Genomic DNA, 20,716 nt, shown 5'->3' on the forward strand with positions numbered 1-20,716 from the left:
CACCCCAAGCAGAGGTCATTTTAAAAGATAAAGGGATGTCTGAAAGTAATGCACAAATTGATCTACTCCATTATTCAGAATAATCTTTCCCTTTTTATCCTTAACCTAAAAAATGAGAAGATCGAACAGGAGCAGCGAACCAAGCAGGGAGGATGCCATGTGCTGCCACAGCTGCTCAGACCTGGGCTCCAGAAAGCCCAGGCAATGGCACCGAGCAGCACGGATCTTTTTCTCCCGTACCCTTCATTTGTGTTTGGAATACTGGGATTACAAGTATTAATTGGACCTGTAGTCGTGTAAGAGGAGCAGAATAGCCAAGGATACCCAGGAAAATTTCTTGGCAGAGTACCAGATCCTGCAGCAAGCCACTGCATGCAAATGTGGAGGCTCTGGGAGAGGCAGATACCCTGCAAACTTGTGTGCGGTAGGGAAGGCCTGGGCTGGTGAGGACAGCAAGAGCACAGGAAGGGCTCTTGGGATTCTGCAAAGTTAAAGAATAAAATGATGAAAACAGCATGTGATCCTGATAATGTAGCAGCTGAGTAAATATATACATTATCTGAAAGGAATAAGCGGTATGGCATTTATCCTGGCCATATGGAAACAAATATAACTTGTTTTTTTCCATAAAGGCCACTCTTCATTATTTAATTATTTTAACAAATCTTCTTCTATATTGTATTTATAGTGTTCCTGAATGCTTCCAGAGCCTCTCTCTCCATTTTGCAGATATTTGAGATAAGATGGTAGGATGGCTTTGCAGCAAGTCATTTCAGCCTTCTGTGCAAACAGTCCAAATAATTTCCCCCTTGAAATTGCTACTTAGGGGAATTTATTCTCCAAGTGAGGACCCGTGACGCGGTTTCTCGGGCCGCCGGCACTTTTTCCAGCCGTTCCTCTCTTCCGACGGGTCCCCCCCCGCCTCCGGCTCAGCTCCCTCGAGGGTGCCCGAACCGCTCTTCTCCCGGCTCCCGTTCCCACGTGAATTCACCGAGAGCGGCCCGCACCAGGCGGCACCGCAGCCCCCGCCCGCCGCCCCGGGGCACCCGCGAGCCCCGCACCCCGAGCCCCGAGGCGGGCGGAGCGGGGCGGCTCGGAGCCGCGGGGCCGGGCAGGGCGGGCAGTCCCCGCTCCCCTCGGGCCGGCTGCGCCGTGTGGCAGCTCCTCTGTCAATCAGCCTGACTTCACTCCCGCACGCCCTGTGCTTCCAGTATTATACCCCCGCCGCCTCCTGGTGTCTCTGCTTCGCTGCGAGCCGGGAGCGCGGCCGCCACTGCCGCTGCGGCTGCGGCTGGGCGAATGCGCGGGCGGCGGGGCGCGGGGCAGCGCTGAGCGGCGCGGAGAGGAGCGGAGAGGAGCGGAGCGGGGCCGCCTCCCTCCCTCCCGCCCCGGCTGTGGGCAGCCCCGGGGCCGCTCCCCGCCTCGGGCCGGCAGCGCCGCGATGGAGCCTCCCGCGGGGTTCGCTTGCGTCCTGCTCTGCTGCGCGCTCTGCCTGCCCGCCGCTGCCCCGCGGCGTCCCGGGCACAGAGGTAGGTGCGCGCCGGGTCCCGCTGCCGTCCGCCGCCTCCGGGCTCCTCGCTTCCCCCTGCCTCCGCCGGCCGGTGCCGGGCAGCCCGCCCGTCTCAAGTCGAGGCTGCGAGCCCCGCGGTTTGCCGCTCCTCTCGAACTTCTTCTACGGGCGCTTTTGCCGGGTTTCCAGTTGCGAGCGGCGGGCGAGGACGAGGACCGGGATGGGGACGGAGACGCGGACGGGGGCGCGGAGCGTCGTGCCCGCAGCCGTGCCGCAGCCGCCCCTGCCCGCCCTGCACGGGGCAAGGCTCGGTCCCGGAGTTCCCGGCGCGGGACGAAGCGCACGGCAGCTCGTCCGCCTGCTCCTCCTCTCGCTGCTTCGGCCGCCGCCGCCGTCCCAGAGTACCCGGGCGGCCGCCGGCACCACTGCCGGTTGCTGCCCGCGGTGTCCCCGTCCCCAGCCGGCCCATCCCCGCCGCGCCGCGGGGATTTCGAGCGACACGCGGCCCTTACGGGCTTGCAGTCCGCGCGCCGGGTCCTTCCCCTGACCCCCCGAGCGCTCCCGGCACGGCTCCGCGCCCTCTGAGCGTTTCCGCCCGGCCGGGAAGCCCCGCCGCTCTCCGGGGTCTGCGCTGCGGGTCTCGGGACTCCGCTGCGTGGCCGGGAGCGCGCGGTCCCGCGGGCGGGCGGGCTCGGGCAGCTGTCCGCTGCTTTGGGGAGCAACGGCAAGTTTGAATGAACTCTGTACGCTTCGTGCTTGCTGGCGAACCGAGTGCTTGTACAGGGCAGTGTCCGTTTGCCTTATGTAAGTGTCTGCTGTGCTAATGAATAATAGAATAAAAATCCAGCGGCATCAGGACGTGTTTAGGTCCAGTATCTCTCTCCTCTCATATCTCTCCCTGCAAAGATCCCATTCTGAGGAATATAGAGGAGTACAGCCTTGTCATCCCCACCAGCACCGACTCAGAGGGCAGGTTCCTATCCCACCTGGTGTCCGGACCGCCAAGAGCGCGCTTCAGGAGAGCTGTGGACGACTTGCAACGTGAAGCAGCAAATGAGCAAATATTTTATAATGTCACTGTTTTTGGAAGAGAGTTTCACTTCAGGTTGCGGCCAAACTCCAGGCTCGTGGCCCCTGGAGCAACAGTTGAATGGCAGGAGGACTCGGATGAGACTCGCATCGAACCTCTCTATGGGAATTGCCTCTATGTTGGGGATATCACTGATCTGCCAAATGCTTCAGTTGCTATCAGCAATTGCGATGGGTTGGTGAGTTACTTTTGTTATTATATCTAAGATAATTACATTAATATTCTAAGTATAAAATGTGTGGACTGCCATAAACTCACACCTCATATGGTAACTGTGAATGCAAATTAACTAATGTTCCCTTGTGTGGGAATAGCTGCGCTGCACCAGGCGCTGCTGTACAGACAGCAGCACTGGAAGTTGGAGCACATGCTCTGCAGTAGCTGCTCGGTAACAGAGCAGCCGAAGCCAAGATTTATGTTGATTTGTGGTAAAGTTACTTGAGGCACCTGACACCTTGGCAACAGGATGAAATGTCATGTTCTGGAAATCCTCCTCGGCTTTTCACTTCCAGTCTGCGTAGGGAAATTTTAGAAGACTTGATCCTGAATAATGGGCTGGACTGCCCTGTAAACAAATTTCGTAGGTAAGATGCGTTTCTGCCCTGGAAAAGTTCAATTTATTCAGTCTTTTTTCATAGATCGTTCGCTCAGTGAGTTTTATTGCCTCATCAAGTGATTGATGGAAAGTCTCTAAAGAGTCTGAGTTCCACAAGTGAAGCAGCTCTCTGTGATTCATTCTGCAAGGCTGTGTGTTTTAAAACTTGCTGCAGCTTTCAGTCCTGGAGTGCTTGTTTAGCAGTCAAATGATAACCGCTTGTACCTGACATCCTTAACCATTACTATCACTTGAACAGTAATTACTGCACAGAAATTCGTTAACTGAGAAAAAGGCTATGTTTCTGATAATGAACTGCTAATCTAGCCAATATTTTCTTGCCATATCCTTTAGAGTTTGTAATTTTGAGATTACTGTATTTTAATGCATTCTATTCCCTGCATTAAAAAAAAAGCTAGTATGAGTCAGTTGTGTTTCTGTTTATTTAATCATAGAAAATCACTTGCTTGCTGTGCCAAGATGATAACATGCATGGGGATAGTATGTTGGCTATCTGAGAATGGAAAGGAGTCAAATACTTTTGCCTTGACTCTTTCCTTTCCTGTCGTTTCTCCTAGCTGCATGCATTCCAGCTTGGAGAAGCAGCTTTCAATGTTCTGTTTGCTGTGTACAGCTGTCCAAGGGCAAGAGGAACACCAGTGTTGTGCAAGAAGAGCAATTTAAAAGCAGAACGTGACCCTGGAGGCCTGCCTCTCATAGGAAGCAGGAGTGCTTTGGTCTCCCTGTACCTAGCACGCATCACTTTGTCTAGGGCAAATTTTCCTTGCCCGGGGCACTGCAGCACTGGGGCGGAGCCTCGTTCCACAGCTTGAATCCACAACCTGTGTGCATGGGTCCAGTATTCTTGGTTGCGTTGTCCATTATAAGAATCAGGAGAAGATTTGGTTTGGTGTGGGAGCACGTTTGTTGTTGCCCATGTCCTTGAAGCCATACTGCAGCATTACCTCAGTATCTTTAAGCATCTGGCTTTAATGATTTCCCTGAGATTGTGCACTAAATCTGTTTGGAGCAACAAATTGAACTCTGATCCCTTGGGTCCTATGTTCCATCTCTACCCATTCCATCCTAAGTTTCTCTCTTTCTTTTGGGGGGGGGGAGTTTAAAACAGGTATCATTAGAATTATTGAAACTCCAAGAAATGATACTAGCAATTCCCCAGCACTCACCAGCCAAGAACTGAAGCTGAGTGCACTTACTTCTCTCAGTTTACTTTTTCATTTGCTGTGTTTGCAAAGTATATTAAAGAGTCTCTTGAACAATATGTTGTTGACAGGACATCCTTAAGGCCCACTGGGCTGTATGTTGCTCTCAGATTTACTGGGATTTTGAATGGGAATGAACTCATCAAGAAGGTTATTCTCACTTGGTTTTGCGTCCATTTTGCTTCACATCTTGTTTACCTCAGTGAAGAGATTCAGCAGACTGGTGCATTTTCCTTCAGCTGCCCATTGGTGTACATCCCGTGGCCAAAGTTCTTAACACACCGCTTCTATTTGCAGCTCCTTCCCAGGGATGGTGCTTTCTGACAACTGATTGTCAACTGACAAGTGCTAGAGTTGTTTGTTGCAAACTTGTTTCCACCAATGCCTTGAAATGCCTGCTGTTGAAGGTGCTTTGACGTCTGCTTGTGCTTTTGGTGGCCTTCCAGCTTTTGCAATTGGATACGAAGGTGGAAATAATATTTGAATTAAATTTCAAAGTTTGATCTTTACATTGCAAAATTTGTTGACTGAATTTAGTTCAAGTAAGTGAATGCATCTGCCATCTTGCCAACTTCTGATGTTATTTCCTCAGAACATCCCCTTTGGTTTGCACTTAACTGCCAAATGTGTCTTATTTTCCAATTATTGTCTGAGAGGAGTCTGTCTGGTGTTGCTGGTGTTGCCAAAATGAGAGGCTGTTGGAATGGAGTTATATGTAAATAGTAGATCTGCGAACAGATTTTTGAACTGTACTATAAATGGCAAAGGTTTTTAATCTGCACCGGTTTGAAGAAATTAAGAGGTACAGAAAATGCATATGCAGAATTATCTGCTGCTCTGACTGAGGAGATGCACATGCAGTTTGGGGCCTCTTCGTTTTCTGTGACAGAAATCAATGACAAAACTATTTCTGCTGACTTAAAAATCCAATCAGAGACAGTTGAAGAGAACTTAAGTATGCAGTCTAGGTGTTTTCAGAGTTCAGATGGATCTTTACAGATCACTGGAAAGTTAAAGCTGATCAATAGTTTTTTTGATGTGAGCTTTATCATACAGAATTTTTATGAAGGCCTTAATATACCAACACTCTGGACAATGTGGTCTCACCTCGATTGGTGTGATGGAACTCAAAGTAATCTTCATCTAAGTGGGCAAAACCAACATGAGTGTCTGTGTGTGGCCTGTCAGACACTGCGGCAGACAGTGTGCTGTGAGGATGGCCTCGGGCCTTGGCCAGGTCCTTACTGGGACACGTTTGGAGATGAGGGAGCAGGCTGACCTTGGGACAGTGGAAATGCCATGAAATAAGTGAAGTCCTTCCCTTAACCCAGCAGGTGAGCCTACTGCTGGGGACAAACTCTTTCTGCATCTGGGTTTCTTATTTTAGTAAATACCCATGCAGTGCTTGAAGCAGACGTGCACTACTTGGTTGTGAAACGTAAGAGGCATAAACTCTCTCCCAATTTCCTCATAACGTTCGTGGTTTGTGAGGCAGAACATGTGCTTAAGCACAGGCAAATGCAGGAGGATCACAGTATGTGCAACGTAGTGGTGTGGGTAATGAGCATATAATTGCCTTCAGCCTCGTAATCAAATTTATTGTCAAATTTATAGGGGCTTCTAAAAGCCTGAGGATCACAGCTTTGCGTTGGGGAGTCAGCACGATCTCACACTCTGAGGCAACTAGAAGAATATCAGCTCCAGTATGGGCATATGATTGTTAGCTTTGCTTCATTAGTGTAATTCTAATAATTCTTATAATCAGTATAAAACACAAAAATGAAAACATCAGCTGTTTAAAGACTCAATTTACATTGCCATTAAAATGGGAAGTTATTAGAAATGCATTTATAGAAAGTAAGCTTTCGAGGACATTTATGGCTGTGAGTTTTCTTACTGAACTACAAGCATTAGATTTCATGAGTTCTGTTTTGGGGTACCAAGCCACAGCTGACTTACTATTGTAACTGTCATAAGTATTTCTTCTTATGGGATGAAATAGGCAGGGTTTGCCTTACAGCATTTCAGTCTCTCCTGGATGCTGCAATAACTGTTTGAGAGAAGCCTGTTAGCTGGCTGCTTGCCCAGATGCTATTTCTTCTAGAAACGCTTGGGAAGCCAGCAATACTTTTGAGATTGTTGCCCAAAACTAATTGTAGCTGTAGTACTGAGCTGACCTGGGTGGGTTCCTGGCGGTGCGTTCCCTTCACTGAACAGTCATGAATCTCCAGGAACTGGCTGGCGCTTTGGCTGTTGTTAACTTAAGTGAATGTCTATCAATTGTCCCAAGACATTATCTGTGTTATTAGTGTTTGATTTCCTGCTTTAAAATCAACTGGTTGAAATATATTTATTTTCTCTCCTCTTTCACTATTCACATGGCCTAATTTTAGACATGTAATGTAAATTATAAATGTGGGAGCCCATATCCCAGATTCATTCAAACAGCTTTCCCAAGAGCAATTCAGACTACCCATGTGATGAAATGCCCACCTTTTCCCTCCTGGGATAATATTCCCTCTGTCCTTCTACTGTGTTCCCTGCACTCATGAAGACGCTTAAACACACTGTGAAGTCTGCCCTTGTTCAGTATAACCCTGCTTAACTTTGAGCATCTGCTTGGGCTCTTTGAAGTCAGTGAGCTTTAAGGTCGTATTCTTAAACACCTTCCAGATAGAGGTGCCTTCCTGAAACTGCCCACAGGGCTGACGATGGGTCAAACTCATCTTACCTGGATCCCACAACTCATCTGGGCAAAATGGTGAAGGATCTGCTCACAATGAATACAACAGAGAAGACAAACGTGCTTATATAACTGTTATTTTTCCATTTGGACTCCTGCTTTCATATGGCTTTACAATTTAGTTTTGTTTCTGCTTTATCTGGTTTTTGGATTTCACTGGCTTGTGATGGAGCAGAAAAGCAGAACTCAAGGTAGCACAGTATTGTCTTCAAAGTCTGCTCAGGTCCAATACCTGATGGCTAAAACAGATGTCTGCTGCAAATAATTCCACTAATTCTTTTTGTACTGTAAGTTCTTAGCATTTATGTTGTGATTGTGTTGCATACATTTTTAGTGGGTTAAAACTTGGCGTAGGCGATCTCTTCATCTGGGGGCTTTCCCTTAAAATTAAGAAAAAAAGTCAAGCCAAAGTTGCCCTCTCTTTTTGTGGGCAATGGCAAACACCTGTGGGCCTTTCGCTTTTGCAACAAGCGGGACTGATACAATGGCAGGAGAAATGCAAATAATTCCTTCCCCTGCAGATGATTGGAGTGAGACCTCTATTAACACGTATGGTCTTCCCAATTCATTTGGCTTCTCCACCTGTTTAAGCCAAGCATGGATGTCAGTTTGGAGCAGAATGAGAGCCTGCACATCGCCGTTCATACGCATTGCATGAAAGACCTGCATCACCTGACACAAAGCAGTGGAGCTATTTCAGTCCCTAATACTCAAGAATGTCCAGATATTTTCACAAGGCAAAAACTTTAGTTCGTAATCCATCCTCTGGGTTCATGTCCCCAGCTAGCACCAATTAGTCAGCCCTTTCTGCTTTGTAAATTGCAGAGACTTTTCCTTGTAAGAATTATAGCCTGAAACACAGAGAATGTAAACACTATGATTCAGCCTCTAACTGGAGTAAATTATCCTCATTTTGCTCTCTTCAGAAGAGAATCTCTCACCAGCAAGTACTATTTTTTTTTCTTTGCATCTTCTGCGCATGGAATACCTCACTTACATTTATCTGAGAGCAGGGTAATTTCTGACATCACAGAGGCGGACAGAAAATCCTCAGGCAATCTTACCTGTATTTCTGTGGTATGCTATGGGCCTGTGGATGATACACAGGTATTTCTTTATGTCTGATTTGACCTTGGATTGTCCTCTCTGTGGGAGTACCTCAGCTGAGCTCTTTGACCACACAAGCTCTAGTTTTACAATCTGAGTATTAAACAGTGTGCACCCAACAGCATTGGCCTAATGGCTCCTTCTACTTTCCATCACCAAAGACCCAAATATAGTAACTAATTTTGATAAGGTCATAATTACTTTCTGGCATAAAGAGAACGTCTGTTTTGAGAAGTCTGTCCCTGCTCAGCTTTCAGAGGTGTGTCCTTCAAGCAGGCTGTTAGCTGTCCTAGTGCCACCTCACTGCTTCCTCGTGGCATGGAAAGGTGTTCCAATGAATTTAGCAGTACAGATTTCTTCCAGTAGCAAGACATTCCCACACTGGAATGATATATACACCTTTTGCTACAGGAAGTTGAAAATGCATGTTTGGATCAACCACAAGACCAGCAGTTACATGGAGCAGGACCTCTCCTGCATGGAGCACACAGATGTTCTATTTGACCCATTTCTGAGCACTTCTTATTTACAGTGGCTGTTGCTTTGTAAGCAGGTCATGCCATTACTTAATTGCACATTCAGCCAGGACATTTCTCATACCGGGTCTGATTAAAACAGAGAATCAGGGAGCAGTTCTTCAGTCTCCTGTAGGAAGGTGCACAAAATTGCATTCTGTTGTTTTTCCCCTGGGAAGAGCTTTGCTGTGCACATCCTCTTTTTCGGATCGCAGTCTCCTTTTATTGCTTTCGTTCTTCTGAGCTTTCAATAAGTTCCTTAACACATCACATCTGGTTTCTTTAGCCCCTTTATCTGTGTGTGTGCTTTAAATTCATCTTTATTTGCAGACTTTTGACACAGCGGGTTCCAGTTTTAATGGTCTGCAAAGTGAAAGGCCTACATTTCACACGCTATTTTCAGCTCTGTTCCATTAAACGGTAACACTGAAAAGAAGAGCATCCTCCTCAAGTGCTGAAGAGAGTGTTGCTTCCTCATCCCTAAGTCCCAGTCTCTGCTATAGATCTTCTGAGTTATTCCCGGATCTCAAAATGGGGGGTACTTTCCTCAAACCTGAAGTTCTTGGAGTCACAAATGTGAATTTCACCATTACTTTTTAAACTTTTTCATCTGAGGGTCTGTTTTCTATTTAAAACAAGTGCTGTAAGGAGGAGTTTTTCTCAAGGGAAAGACACAGGAAAATCAGTCGTATTTCTTGAATTCTCAGAATCCACCAGCCCAGTGAAAATCAGCCTGGATGTACGCTTACTGCCCCAGCTATGTCACTGCTGATCAGCATTTGCTTCACATCTATATTCTTTCTTACTATCTTCGTTTAGGTAGAATTTTACAGGTTTCTTTTTTTTCCTTTTTATTTTTTGCTGTGCTTGTCACCTCTTTCTTCAAAGTAAATGAATAATGGTAATTCTTCATGTGTACATCTCTCCATGGGCAGCTCAAAGGCTGAATCTGCTCTGGGTCAGTGGTACTTTCTGAATCTTACGCCTTGAAAGTACAGCATTATCATTTTTTCCATTACTGTGGTGAGCTGTGAGCCACTTTAACCCCCTTTCTCCTGTCATTCCTTTTAACTTTTCCTGTAGTTTCACCTCTGTGTTTGATTTTCACTGCATGGGCAGATCAGTTTTTTCCAGCATTTAACCTGTAGTTTGGTAGAGCTCAGGGGAGAGATTCCAATCCATTCCTACTGAAATTAGGCATGAAACCTACTAATGCTGTTACAAAAAAACACTCAGTGTCATTGCAATCCTGGTAGACAAGGCATGCCCAGAAGGACAGAGGCTCCAGGGGCAGCGCTACACTGACACATTAAAGCCATAGGAGGAGTTGCTGCTTCATGTGGTGGAGGTGAACAGGGGCTTTCTGGCATCACGCAATGAATGCTGTCCTCAGTACGGAATGGAGAAAGCAAAAGTAGTATGTTGAGTTCAACAGGAAAGAAAAAGCCTGCTTTCTTGTGAGTCAAAGTATTTCAAGAGCTACACATAACGATAACCCATTGATGTCATAATGAAAATACCGAAAAATGACAGAATTTAGAATAGAAGAGGGGAAAGCATAGACTTGACCCCAAAGGCTTGCTAATCTTGCTGCTGCTCCATCCATGTGCATAGAACGGAGCTAACAGCCAGCCCTGCCCCGAGCACAGGCATGCTGTGTGCCCCACCAGGGCCACGTGTGTGCATCTCTGCTGCGAGGAGAGGTGCTGCAGCCTTCATCAGCTGCAGGGAGACCTGCATGCGGGGCAGAGCCTGGAGCTCTGAAGGAGAAGAAGTCTGAAGAAAACGCCGAGATTAAGGATAGGTGGCAGCACAGGCTGTGGTTACTGTTTTAATAGTGGCTTTATTTGTTTAAAGCATGACTTTTGGGTAAATCACCATCAACCAACCCATATGCAGAAGAATAAAGTTCTTGATTCTTCAGTGTAAAAACTGCTAGGCTTTTTTCTTTCCCCGAGCAGAGGAGCTGTGGAAGGAATGTGAAAGATGCTCTTTGGAAAGCATTCTGCAAACCAGAATGTATTTAAAAAACAGTCTCTGAGAAATAAATCACTACCTGATGATGAAGACAGCTGAGCTGGGCCAAGAGTCTTTCGTGTGCCAACTCTCTCTCACGTGACACGAGTTATATTGGAAGCTGGCAGCCTGTGCTGCTTGCGAGGCTGAAAATGCCGAAATATTTCCCTACACAAAGTAAGTAAAAGGTAGATAAAAATATGGCCTCGAAACTTTTCAAAACCTCTCTCTGCAGGGCATGGTGAATCTGACCTAAGTCACAATCCTGCTGTAAAGTCAAAACATCCCCAAAGACCCAGAGGCACAAATTTTATGCCGCATCAGTTCAAAACGAATAAAGCACTTAAGGATGAAGAAATTGTAGGGATGAATTTGGATTGTTTTCAGGTTTACGATGAAGCTTGAACTCAGAGTTTCCTAATTGTGTTAGGTTTCACTGTGAAAATGGCAGATCCAGCATTCATCAGGAAACCAAAGTGCTGAATAACTAAGGAGTAGCAGTGTCTGTCAGCTCTGAATGTTTGCAAGAGTGAAGGCACATTAAGGCTGACTTAAGCAGTAAGTGTAAAAATGGGATTAATCAATGATGATTTATCATTCTGAAAGAGAAATATGAAACTCAGGCTGAGTAATTAATGGACAAGCAAAGAAAGGAGAACTTGCATGATGTCCTGTATTCACTGACACTCCTTTGTAGGATTTATAAATAAACTACAATAAAATTACTAGGTAGTTCACTGCAGCCCAGTTAAGGCCAACAATAATTGCATATATTCTGTAAATCACAGTAGAAGTGCCAGACCTATGAAAATACTGTATATTCTTGCTTTTCTCTAAGCAGAAAATTGCACAGTAAAAATAGATCTATGTCAATTTTTGATGATCCGTCATCATTTTGTATAACGGACTGGAAGGTCCCATTGCAAGCAGCTGATATCTGGGCTTGTTCCAAAGCTGTTGAAGTCACTTTGGTTTCACTGGCTTCGTTTGGATCTGCCTGGGCAGATTGATTAGCAAGGGGACATTCATGTGGGGTAAAATCAGACCATAGCTTTGTCTTTTGCTTTGTTCTCTGTGCCCTGGTGCAGTGATGGCAAAGGTGTCGAGGACGAGGTGCTGAAATGCAGCTCTTCCATTGCTTTTATATCCCACATGTTGGATGGAAAAGGGCAGAACTGCGGGCTCCTCAAACTGAAATAGCTCTGCTAAAGTTTCTTCCCCTTCTGCCTCACAGGAGAGGTGATGCTTTAAGCGAGGCAGAGGGACCAGGAGAAACCCTCCTCTTGCCCATGCCAGAAGGATGAGACAGTTCCAGCTGCCTTGAATTTGCAGGCTCATTCTGACAGCTCTTCTGCCTCTTTCTTCTATGAGGATGGAGCCAGGAACAAGAAAGATTTTCCTGCTTTCTGCATCTGCCCCTCTTTGCTCCCACACAGCTGGAGCTGTCCTGGGGGAAGCCACGTGGAGAGGACATTCCATGGGTAGGGCTGGAGGGAAGTACAGATCTTCCTGTCCCTGCCTGAGCTTAGCCCTGACCTCACTAACACTAGCAGCTTTACAGAAAACTCCCCATATGCCAAACCCAGCCCTTCAATCCAAAATACCCAAATTGTGTGAGAAAGCAACATGAGAAAAGCTCCAACTGGGTGCCTGTTCAACAGGCTGCTCTGGTAGCTTGGGAATAGCTGATCCTATAGCATCCAGCCAAACAGGAGTTTGCTTTCTTTGATGCAATCTTCCATCTCCCTGGTGCCCTCTTTGAGATCTTCATGGTCTTGAGTCCAACAGTCTGTCAGTAGGTGTGCAAATCAGACATTGGGTCTATTCAGTTATATTGAGCCAGAGCTTTGCTAATACATGGCATCATTTCTCCACGGGCTTCTGGGAGCTCTGTCACTTTGCATTAGCTGAGGACCTGGCCTTATGTAATTAGATGTTTTCACACTCTCTTGGTGACATGCCTTCCTCCGACAGCCTGAATTACAGGCTATCATGGTTTGTAAAGAGATACACTCTTTCCTGAGAAGCAGAAGGATGCAGAGACTCAGACTGCATATGTGCTATTCAAATGAGATTTGGTAAAGGAATGTATTTGGGATTTGTTGACATACTTGGAAATAGCAAAAATGCACTGGGAGAAGTGATCCTGAGGGCTCTCAGAGTCCTTGGTCATGAAGGGCAGATGGGTCAAAGGCTCAGCTGCAAGTGCTGGGGGCTCTTACACAGAGGCTTGGGTCTGAAGGCCTAATGTCTTCCTGGCTCTGAATTACAGTGCTGACGTAATTTTGGTGACGTTTTTGTGTTATCGTGCAAGCCTGTAGAAATCACAGCACCATTGGCAGAGCTGTTGAATAAATGTGGTGTTAATAATGTGAAATTTATCCATGATGAATCTAGTTGGGTCTTTGAAGGGGTTTAGCTGCTTCTGGCAATGTTGTGTTCCTTTGGAAAGAGGTGTTTGCTTTAACCTGTGGAGTTAGGAAACATTCATGCTGAGGAAACCTTTTATAGTGCATTTGCACAATGGGCTCTGTGTCATCTTTAACCCAAGGATGTAATTTTGAAATATCAAATCACTGCTTGCAAGTACTATGCTATGTCCTAGCTATCCCACTGTGAGAAGATGTTGGTTTTTTCTCTTCTTGTTTTAATTTTTGTGTATATTCAGATCATTTGTCACTAATATTAGAGACCTATCAGGTCAAATTTAGTCCTTTTTTTATCTCTTCTGCACCACAAATTCCATTACTTTGACTTCATATAACACCAACATTTGCAAGGAGTTTTCTAAATCCCAAAATTTTGATTTTCTGTTAGGACATCACATACTTAATTAAAAGAGGCAGAATCTCTTACATTGAGGCTGCTTAGTGAGTTATGGGCTATTGGTGACCAATTGTGAGATGCTTTAAAGCATCCTTGGGAAGAATACTGAACACAGACTGACCCCAGACTTCCTGTAAGTCAGTTCTAATCTCTTGCAGGCCGTCTTATGGAGGAGTTGTTAGCACTCAAGGAGGGCAACATGGATTAGAAAGTGCTGGAACACTCAAAATGTTCGCTTAGAGAGGCTTTGAGATTGCATTGAGGACCGTGGTGGAGCTGCACTTTTGACTACTTCTAATTAACAGAAGGTGACCTTACAGCCTTGCTGTGATGCTGCAGTGCCCTGAGGGAGCAGAACGCAGTGAAGGAAACACCCGTGGAGCATCTTGTCATGGCACAGCCAGATGAAGTCCTGTTAAACTTCAGGGTCTTTTCGGGAGCCACCCAATGAGTATCTCCATGGGTTTTCTGTCTTAAAAATGAGACAAGCCTCATCATTGTGGCATTGTGGCATAGGAAGGGTGCAGGCTGCCTAAAGTTTGATATAGCCCTGCTGGTGCTCGGTAGTGCTTTCCATCAGCTTTCTTAGCATCTGTGTGAGGAGGCTCTGCCTGTGCTTCCCAGCCTCATAAAGTGGTGGCAGTGGGGTCAAGGCAGAGAGACAAAAGTGGGCAGGCAGCTCCCTTTGGTTCAGACCCCTCAGGTACTGATTATGGCTCATAATATCACCAGGAACCTGGCTTAGTCCCCAGTAAAGATTTATTTTTCTGTTCCTGTTCCTGCTGCATTTGGCCACGACTCCAGAGGACAGCTCCACAGAACAATACGGTTCATTCTGGGGATAGACTCACTCTATAAGGGTAATCCAATATACTATTTATAATTTTTGGCACTTCTTGAGACATGGAAGAACAGAAACATGAAGGCAGTGGCAGTGGGCAGCACACTGCAGTGGCTCAACTAGCCCTAATTGTTGTATTTCTCATGGGTGTGGAAGCAGCTTTCTCCTTGTAATCAGTTCTCATCCCTTCCATGGAGCCAGGGACCTTCTCGGCATCGTTCCTCTACAGAGGAATGCACAGCAAACGGCCATCTTTGAAACTGCAGCCAAGGGGTGGTGAGTGTGATCCACCATAGCTAAAGGGTTGGGATCCCAGAGCTGCACGGATTGTCTGAAAGCCTCGCTCCCCACCGACCGTACGGAGCTGGTGCACTGCACTGCTCACCCTTTTGTGGCTGCAAATATTTCCTTCAGTGGAGAAAATGTGCTGTGGTTCCTGTGGAGGAGTGTGGCACTGAGAGCAGCAAGGAGGTCACGTCCCTGCATGTGCTGTGGTGAGAAGGAGGGCTGAGGAACAACAGAGGCCAAAGGGAGCACAGCCAGAGGCAGCAGGTCAGCGTTAGCAGGGGAGATGCTGAGCTTGGCACTGGAGTGCCGAGGTGATAAGAATAGCTTATGAGGAGCCCGTGCTGCGGGAATGGACAGAAAGCAGTGCTATTTTTGCCTATTTACAACAAAATCCTTGTTCAGCAAATATTCCCCTCCAACAAATCCATCCGGAAGGAGAAGGAAGCAACAAGCCATGGCCTCATTTATCCCAACTGCGTCTGCAGGACAAGGCTGGAACAATTACTGCACTCGAGAGCAAACTGAACTCAGTGCATCTCACCTTCAGGTTCCCGCGATGGCTCAGGGTGAGTGCAGGGAGGTGGGAGCAGAGCTCTGGAGCCACGTGCTGGTGTCACTGCTGTGCCCACCAGCTGCAGGAGTGTCCCCTCCTGGGCTGCACTGATCGATTCCTTGGGAAGGGGTCGTGGCCACAGCCAGGAGGGACTGCAGCACCACACGTCTCATCTCTGTTAGCATTCTGCCACAGCTGCTCTCAGGGAAGTTGTCTCCAGGTCTGCTGTGCTGCCAGCCTGGGCTGGTGTAAAATAACACCCCCCCAAATTGACAACAGGAATTTCTTTTATTTGGGCTTTGAGGAATGTAAAGAAGTATTCTGTGATCCTGCAGCAGAGTCAGCACTGGATTGATATGACTTCTGAACGTGATTTCTGTGGTCAAACTTTGCAAACTGCTTTAATGTTTAATGTGCCAGTCAATTAAAACAGGCTGCTCTGTGAGAGGTGATACAGTGGCATTGTACAGCTCAGCTGACATTGCCAAGACGGACCAAAAGTACCAGAAGAAGGCTTAATGTCCCTGTTTACATAACATAGTTTTGCCTGTTGTGTGGTTCATTAATTCCTGCAGCAACCAAACTGTGGCCTCAGAGCAGGAAACCTCCCTGATCTGAGTTACAGCGGTAGCTGGTGCTCTCTCTTGCTAATTTGGTTAAAGTGGTGATAGAAAATCAGCTCTGTTGTATGGTGACTATTCCACTGCAAAGAGCATCATCTGTCTTAATCCCTCTTGGTCGGGTTTGGATGTTACTTGGCTAAATAGCCTTCCTGAGTTAATCACATGGGTGAAGGAAACAGCAGTGCTGGTACAACTGAGTACCAGCTGAGCTTTAGGGCCAGAGAAATAACAAGTGTCTGGGGGCAGGACCTTCTAGGGGTGGCTGTATTGCCAAATCCATCTTCCAGCAGGGCGGAGGCCTTCCAGACCTGTGCAATGCAGGATCAGCTTCAGGAGGATGTAACCTCAGGGTCAGGTTTGCTGCCCTCATCATGGGAAGGTTTTTCATGGGGAAGCAGAGCCTGCGTTGAGATTTGTTTTCACACTTTAATCAGACTGGGAAATGAGGTCTGTCCAGCTGGTTTTATGAGTTGGCCAATAATGAAATTTTCTTTGAAGCGAGTAAAAACCTTTGGAAGGAAGGTTTTGAGTTTGTGCTTTAAAGTGAAAGCTCAGTGCATCTTTTCCTTAAGCGTGTTTTATTTGATTCTGGTTCTAATTCAGGAATTGGTCCAAAGCCCATTAACATAAATGAAAAGAGTTTTATTGACTTTGATGGGATTTGGATCATGCGGCACTAATTGAATAGTAAAGTGTCCATTAGCAGAGAGGAAAACAGAAGAGAGGAGAGCCAAAGACTGTTGTGATGAGCCCCGTGAAGCTGAATGAACTGCAGCCAGAGTCTCCACATCTTCACAGCTGAGCTTTTCCATGTTTCTCTGCCTCAGTTATTTTGAAACAGATACAACTGCAGATTTTCAAGGGAACCAAATTAAAAATTGGATAAAAATCCACACATTTTTTCCTGCTTGTTTACAGGTTTCAGTAGATACACTTATTCAGTGAAGGCAATAAGAAAAACATGGGACTTGATGTGCAATGGAAGAAAAAGGTAGGCTTTAAGCAATTCCAGAGATAGATACCAGTAATGCACGCTTCCTTTGCTTGAATATCCTTGTCAGGCTGTTAAGGAATGCACAGAGCTCCAAATTCCAGAGCAAAGTTTTTGCAACGAGTTTTCCAGATCTGCTGCTAAAATAGAAGGTGGGAGGAAAAGTTCATACACTGCATATCTGGAGGGTCTGTGCAAAAAGTGGTCTGGATCAATTAAAAAAAGAGGGGAAGAAAAACCAGAATCAATCTTGTACAGATCAACTGCAAACACAGTAATGAACGCTGAATTTATTTATGCTGCCGGATGGATGCAAAAATGATCTGACAACAAATAACGCTGGCTGGCTTTTGCTCCTTTTGCTGCGATCCGTTTTGCCTGGGTGGATTCCGTGGCCTCCAGTGCTGCTGGGACACTGAGGTCAGCGCCCTGCAGAGAGCACCTATGGGGTCTGGTTATGACAGTGGGATGGTCAGGAAAAAAATGCTTAAGGCAGTTGGATGTGTTGGAATGCGCGTATAACCACGTGAGCTGAAGTTTCTGCCTGTCTGTGTTTGCACGTCAGCTGGCTGCACCCACAGCTTTGAAAACAGCCCTAAATGAGAAGTTTTCTAAAACATCTTTCTGGCACCGTTGGCCTGCTCAAGCATTTACAGTGAGCAGCACTTCAGCGATCCTTACAGGTCTCTCCAGCTTGGGATTTGCTATGGCTCAGAAGGATTTTCTGTTTCTGATGTCTGCCTTCAGGCTTGTTAGTGCGTACTGAGCATCCTCAGCCCCCCAGTTAGCAAAAAGAGATTTTCCTCCTGTGCTGCTCAGAGGTGCTCATGATCAGAATTTATGAAAAAATATTGACTTGATCTTTTTTTAGCTTTTTATAAAAATTATTCAGCAAAACATCGATCGTGGCACCATGATGTCGTAACACCGTTGTCTATAAGCTCACCCTGGCCTCCCACTGGCACAAATCACAAAGGCCTCAGGTCTCCAGGTGCAGAGTAGAGGTAATGAAGTTGAATTGTAGGTTTGTAAATTGGCCATTTTTGGGATAGCCAAAAACCTCAAAGGGGTGCTTTTCCCCCACAAAATCAAGTCAAACAGGAAAGGATGAAAGAAGTGGATTTGTGCCAAACAATTCCAACTTTCTTCTGTGCTTCCACAATGAAATGCTTGAAGTAGAGCCCCACCTCCCTTTTCTAAAATAAATCTTGTCTTTCAAACCCAGTGGTTACTTGATAGAAAGTTTCCAGAAAAATCCTTCCAGCTATACGTTTTATGTGAGAAAGATTAATTAGAAAGAATTCTTTTCTTTTGAGGAAATAGCAGTGTGTGGGAATTGTGTCTGATGGAGCCCGCAGGGTGAAGCTGCTGCTGGGGAACTTCACACTGTGCTTTCTGAGGGGGAAGGAAAGTGAAGTGGCAGAGGTTGTCACTGTGCAGCAATGCCCCTGGGGCACCCATCCTCGTGCAGAAGGGATGGGTTGTAGAAGGGGGCTGGAGATGCTTAGCAGCAACTGAGTCCCACTCAACTCTTCAAAGATGAAATTTTGCACATTTCTGACCGATTTTTTTCCTATAGGAGTTCATAGCATCATAGAATTGTTTGAGTTGGAAGGGACCATTAAAGGCCATCTGGTCCAACTCCCCTGCACTGAACAGGGGCACCCACAGCTCCATCAGGTGCTCAGAGCCCCTCCAGCCTGACCGTGGCTGTCTGCAGGGATGGGGCACCACCACCTCTCTGAGCAACCAGTGCCTCACCATCCGTATTGTAAAAACCGTTTCCCTTATCTCCAATCTTAATTTCCCAACTTGAAACCACTTCCTCTTGTTCCATCACAACAGATGCTGCTAAAGAGTCTGTCCTTCTTTCTTGTAAAGTTGGCCAGGTTAAGTAAGGTTACAGAAGAATTACTGGACTACTCAGAGAACATGACTGGCATTAAAGTAATTTCATTAATTATGGAAGTATAATCAAGTGGAGATACTGGAGTATGGGAATACAGAGATGGATGTGCTGCACACAGACTGCACAATAAAGTCTTTCCATGCATTGCTTTTTCTTCTGAGGAGAGAGAAGCAGTCCAAAATAGAATGTAAATACTTTCATCACTTTTAGCTTCATTGTTTCTAAATTAAAATCTGGCTGGCTGAGAACTAGTAACAAATTTTCCTTCTCCCCAAACCTGGCAACTATTGATCCAAGTTGCTTCACCTTTGAGTGGGAAGCGTTGCCTTGTGCAATACAGCGTGTGTTTCCACAGCAACCTCTTCTGCTCTTGGACCTGCCAGAACCAACAGGTGACATTTTAAACTGCAGCATGTACTTGCGCTGCTGCCTCTTTGGCCATGAGTGAGAATTGCCCCAACCTGTGTTTTTGTGGAGAGCTGAAGTTGTGGAAAGGTGATGAAGTCAGATTCTGCCATATGAGGGCTGCTCTCAAAGTAATGCTTCCCATTTTATTGTGTTGGCCCCCTACATCAGAGGTGGATGTTGTACAAGGAGTGTGTTGTAGCTGAACTTGCTCTAGCAAAGTGCTCTTGTTCTCTTTGTATCTGCAGTAGTTTCACATGTAAATAAACAGGAGGCATTACTTTTGGAGCAAGCTGCATACATCCTGCTGATTTACAAAGGATGTGGGAAGTCCTGTTTCCCTGGCTTCAGAACAAATCCAGCAGCAGGACTGATTCCAGATCTCCCTCTGCTGCTCTGCACTGTTCTGTTGGTTCTTACCTTAAAACCAGGGAGTGGTGAAGCCATTTCAGGTAAAGTGTGGCCTAATCCAATTGACAATCAATTTGAAAAGCATTTATAAAATAAAAAAAAAGTGAGGAAGAGGAATGGAAAAGACCCAGTTATCTTGGACGGGCTTGGAGGGGAGGTTTTACAGTGAGCAGGAAAACGCAGTTTGGTTGGCCAGGCGTATCTGTAAAACTTTCTCTTCTAGTAGGAGGGAGCACTCGTGATTCTGTGAGATGTGCCTTTAACATGGTTTGGCTGCTGAATTGAGCTCCTAAAATATATGTATTTGCAGTCATAGGCAAGCTGCCAAAAATGTGACTAACAGAGCAATGCCTATTGATCTCTTTTAAAAGTCTGTCTGAACATTGCTCTTCGGAAGATACCAATCAATTCACCCTTCCTGTAGTATTTATTCAGACACTGTTGGAGGAGAGCTCTATTTGTTCCAAGCAGAAGAGATGTGAGAAAACAATACTTGCTCTCCCATTTTGGCTGTCAGTGTGGATTTGAATGTATCTTTCATGAGATAGGAGAGGACTGATTTACCCAGAAGTACCCGTCATGGCCTTAAGCCCTCACTCAGATGCTGTATCTCCACATTAGAATACAAACAGGTTAACCGCTTGTTTTGTTTTCATCTGTGACTTTATGGCTTGGAGCAGCAGATGCCTTCCAGGAATGACTGAATGCACTGAGAAAATGTGAGCGTGGGTTCTTTCCTCTGTGTTCATTGAAGCCAGACATTGCAGTGACATTTATCTGCTAGGAGCTGCACTCAGGCACCTGACCCACATCCCGCTCCTCGCGGGGTTCCCTGCACCCACATGCACCCATGGCCTCAGCAGTACTCTGAGCTGCTGTGCAAGCCGTGCCCCTCAGCCCCCATCAGAGGTCTGGGATTTTGGGGAATGGGACAGACTTTACCCCATAGCACCTGGGAAGAGAAGAGAGTTATAAAAATGGTGACTCGTCATCTGGGGCTGGGCTTGGACTGTGCTCCAAAGCAGAACAGTGTTCTTTGTGCTGAAGGAGTGACGGTGCAACAAAACCAG

At 46.2% G+C, this 20,716-nt stretch overlaps 1 protein-coding gene across 1 annotated transcript in view; it reads left to right on the forward strand.

Moving 5' to 3' along the window:
- Window positions 1–1,441: 1,441 nt before the first annotated feature.
- The window catches only part of ADAMTS2 (ADAM metallopeptidase with thrombospondin type 1 motif 2), a 168,423-nt gene continuing 149,148 nt past the window's right edge, over window positions 1,442–20,716 (forward strand). The window contains exons 1-2 of the mRNA XM_042826472.1: window positions 1,442–1,529; window positions 2,417–2,778. Coding sequence (XP_042682406.1) covers window positions 1,442–1,529; window positions 2,417–2,778 — 450 coding nt within the window. The remainder of the gene's footprint in view (window positions 1,530–2,416; window positions 2,779–20,716) is intronic.

Source organism: Centrocercus urophasianus, unplaced genomic scaffold (genome assembly GCF_019232065.1).
Source record: "Centrocercus urophasianus isolate 14NV4802_14NV808 unplaced genomic scaffold, USGS_Curo_1.0 seq_26, whole genome shotgun sequence".
NCBI classification, from domain to species: Eukaryota; Metazoa; Chordata; class Aves; order Galliformes; family Phasianidae; genus Centrocercus; species Centrocercus urophasianus.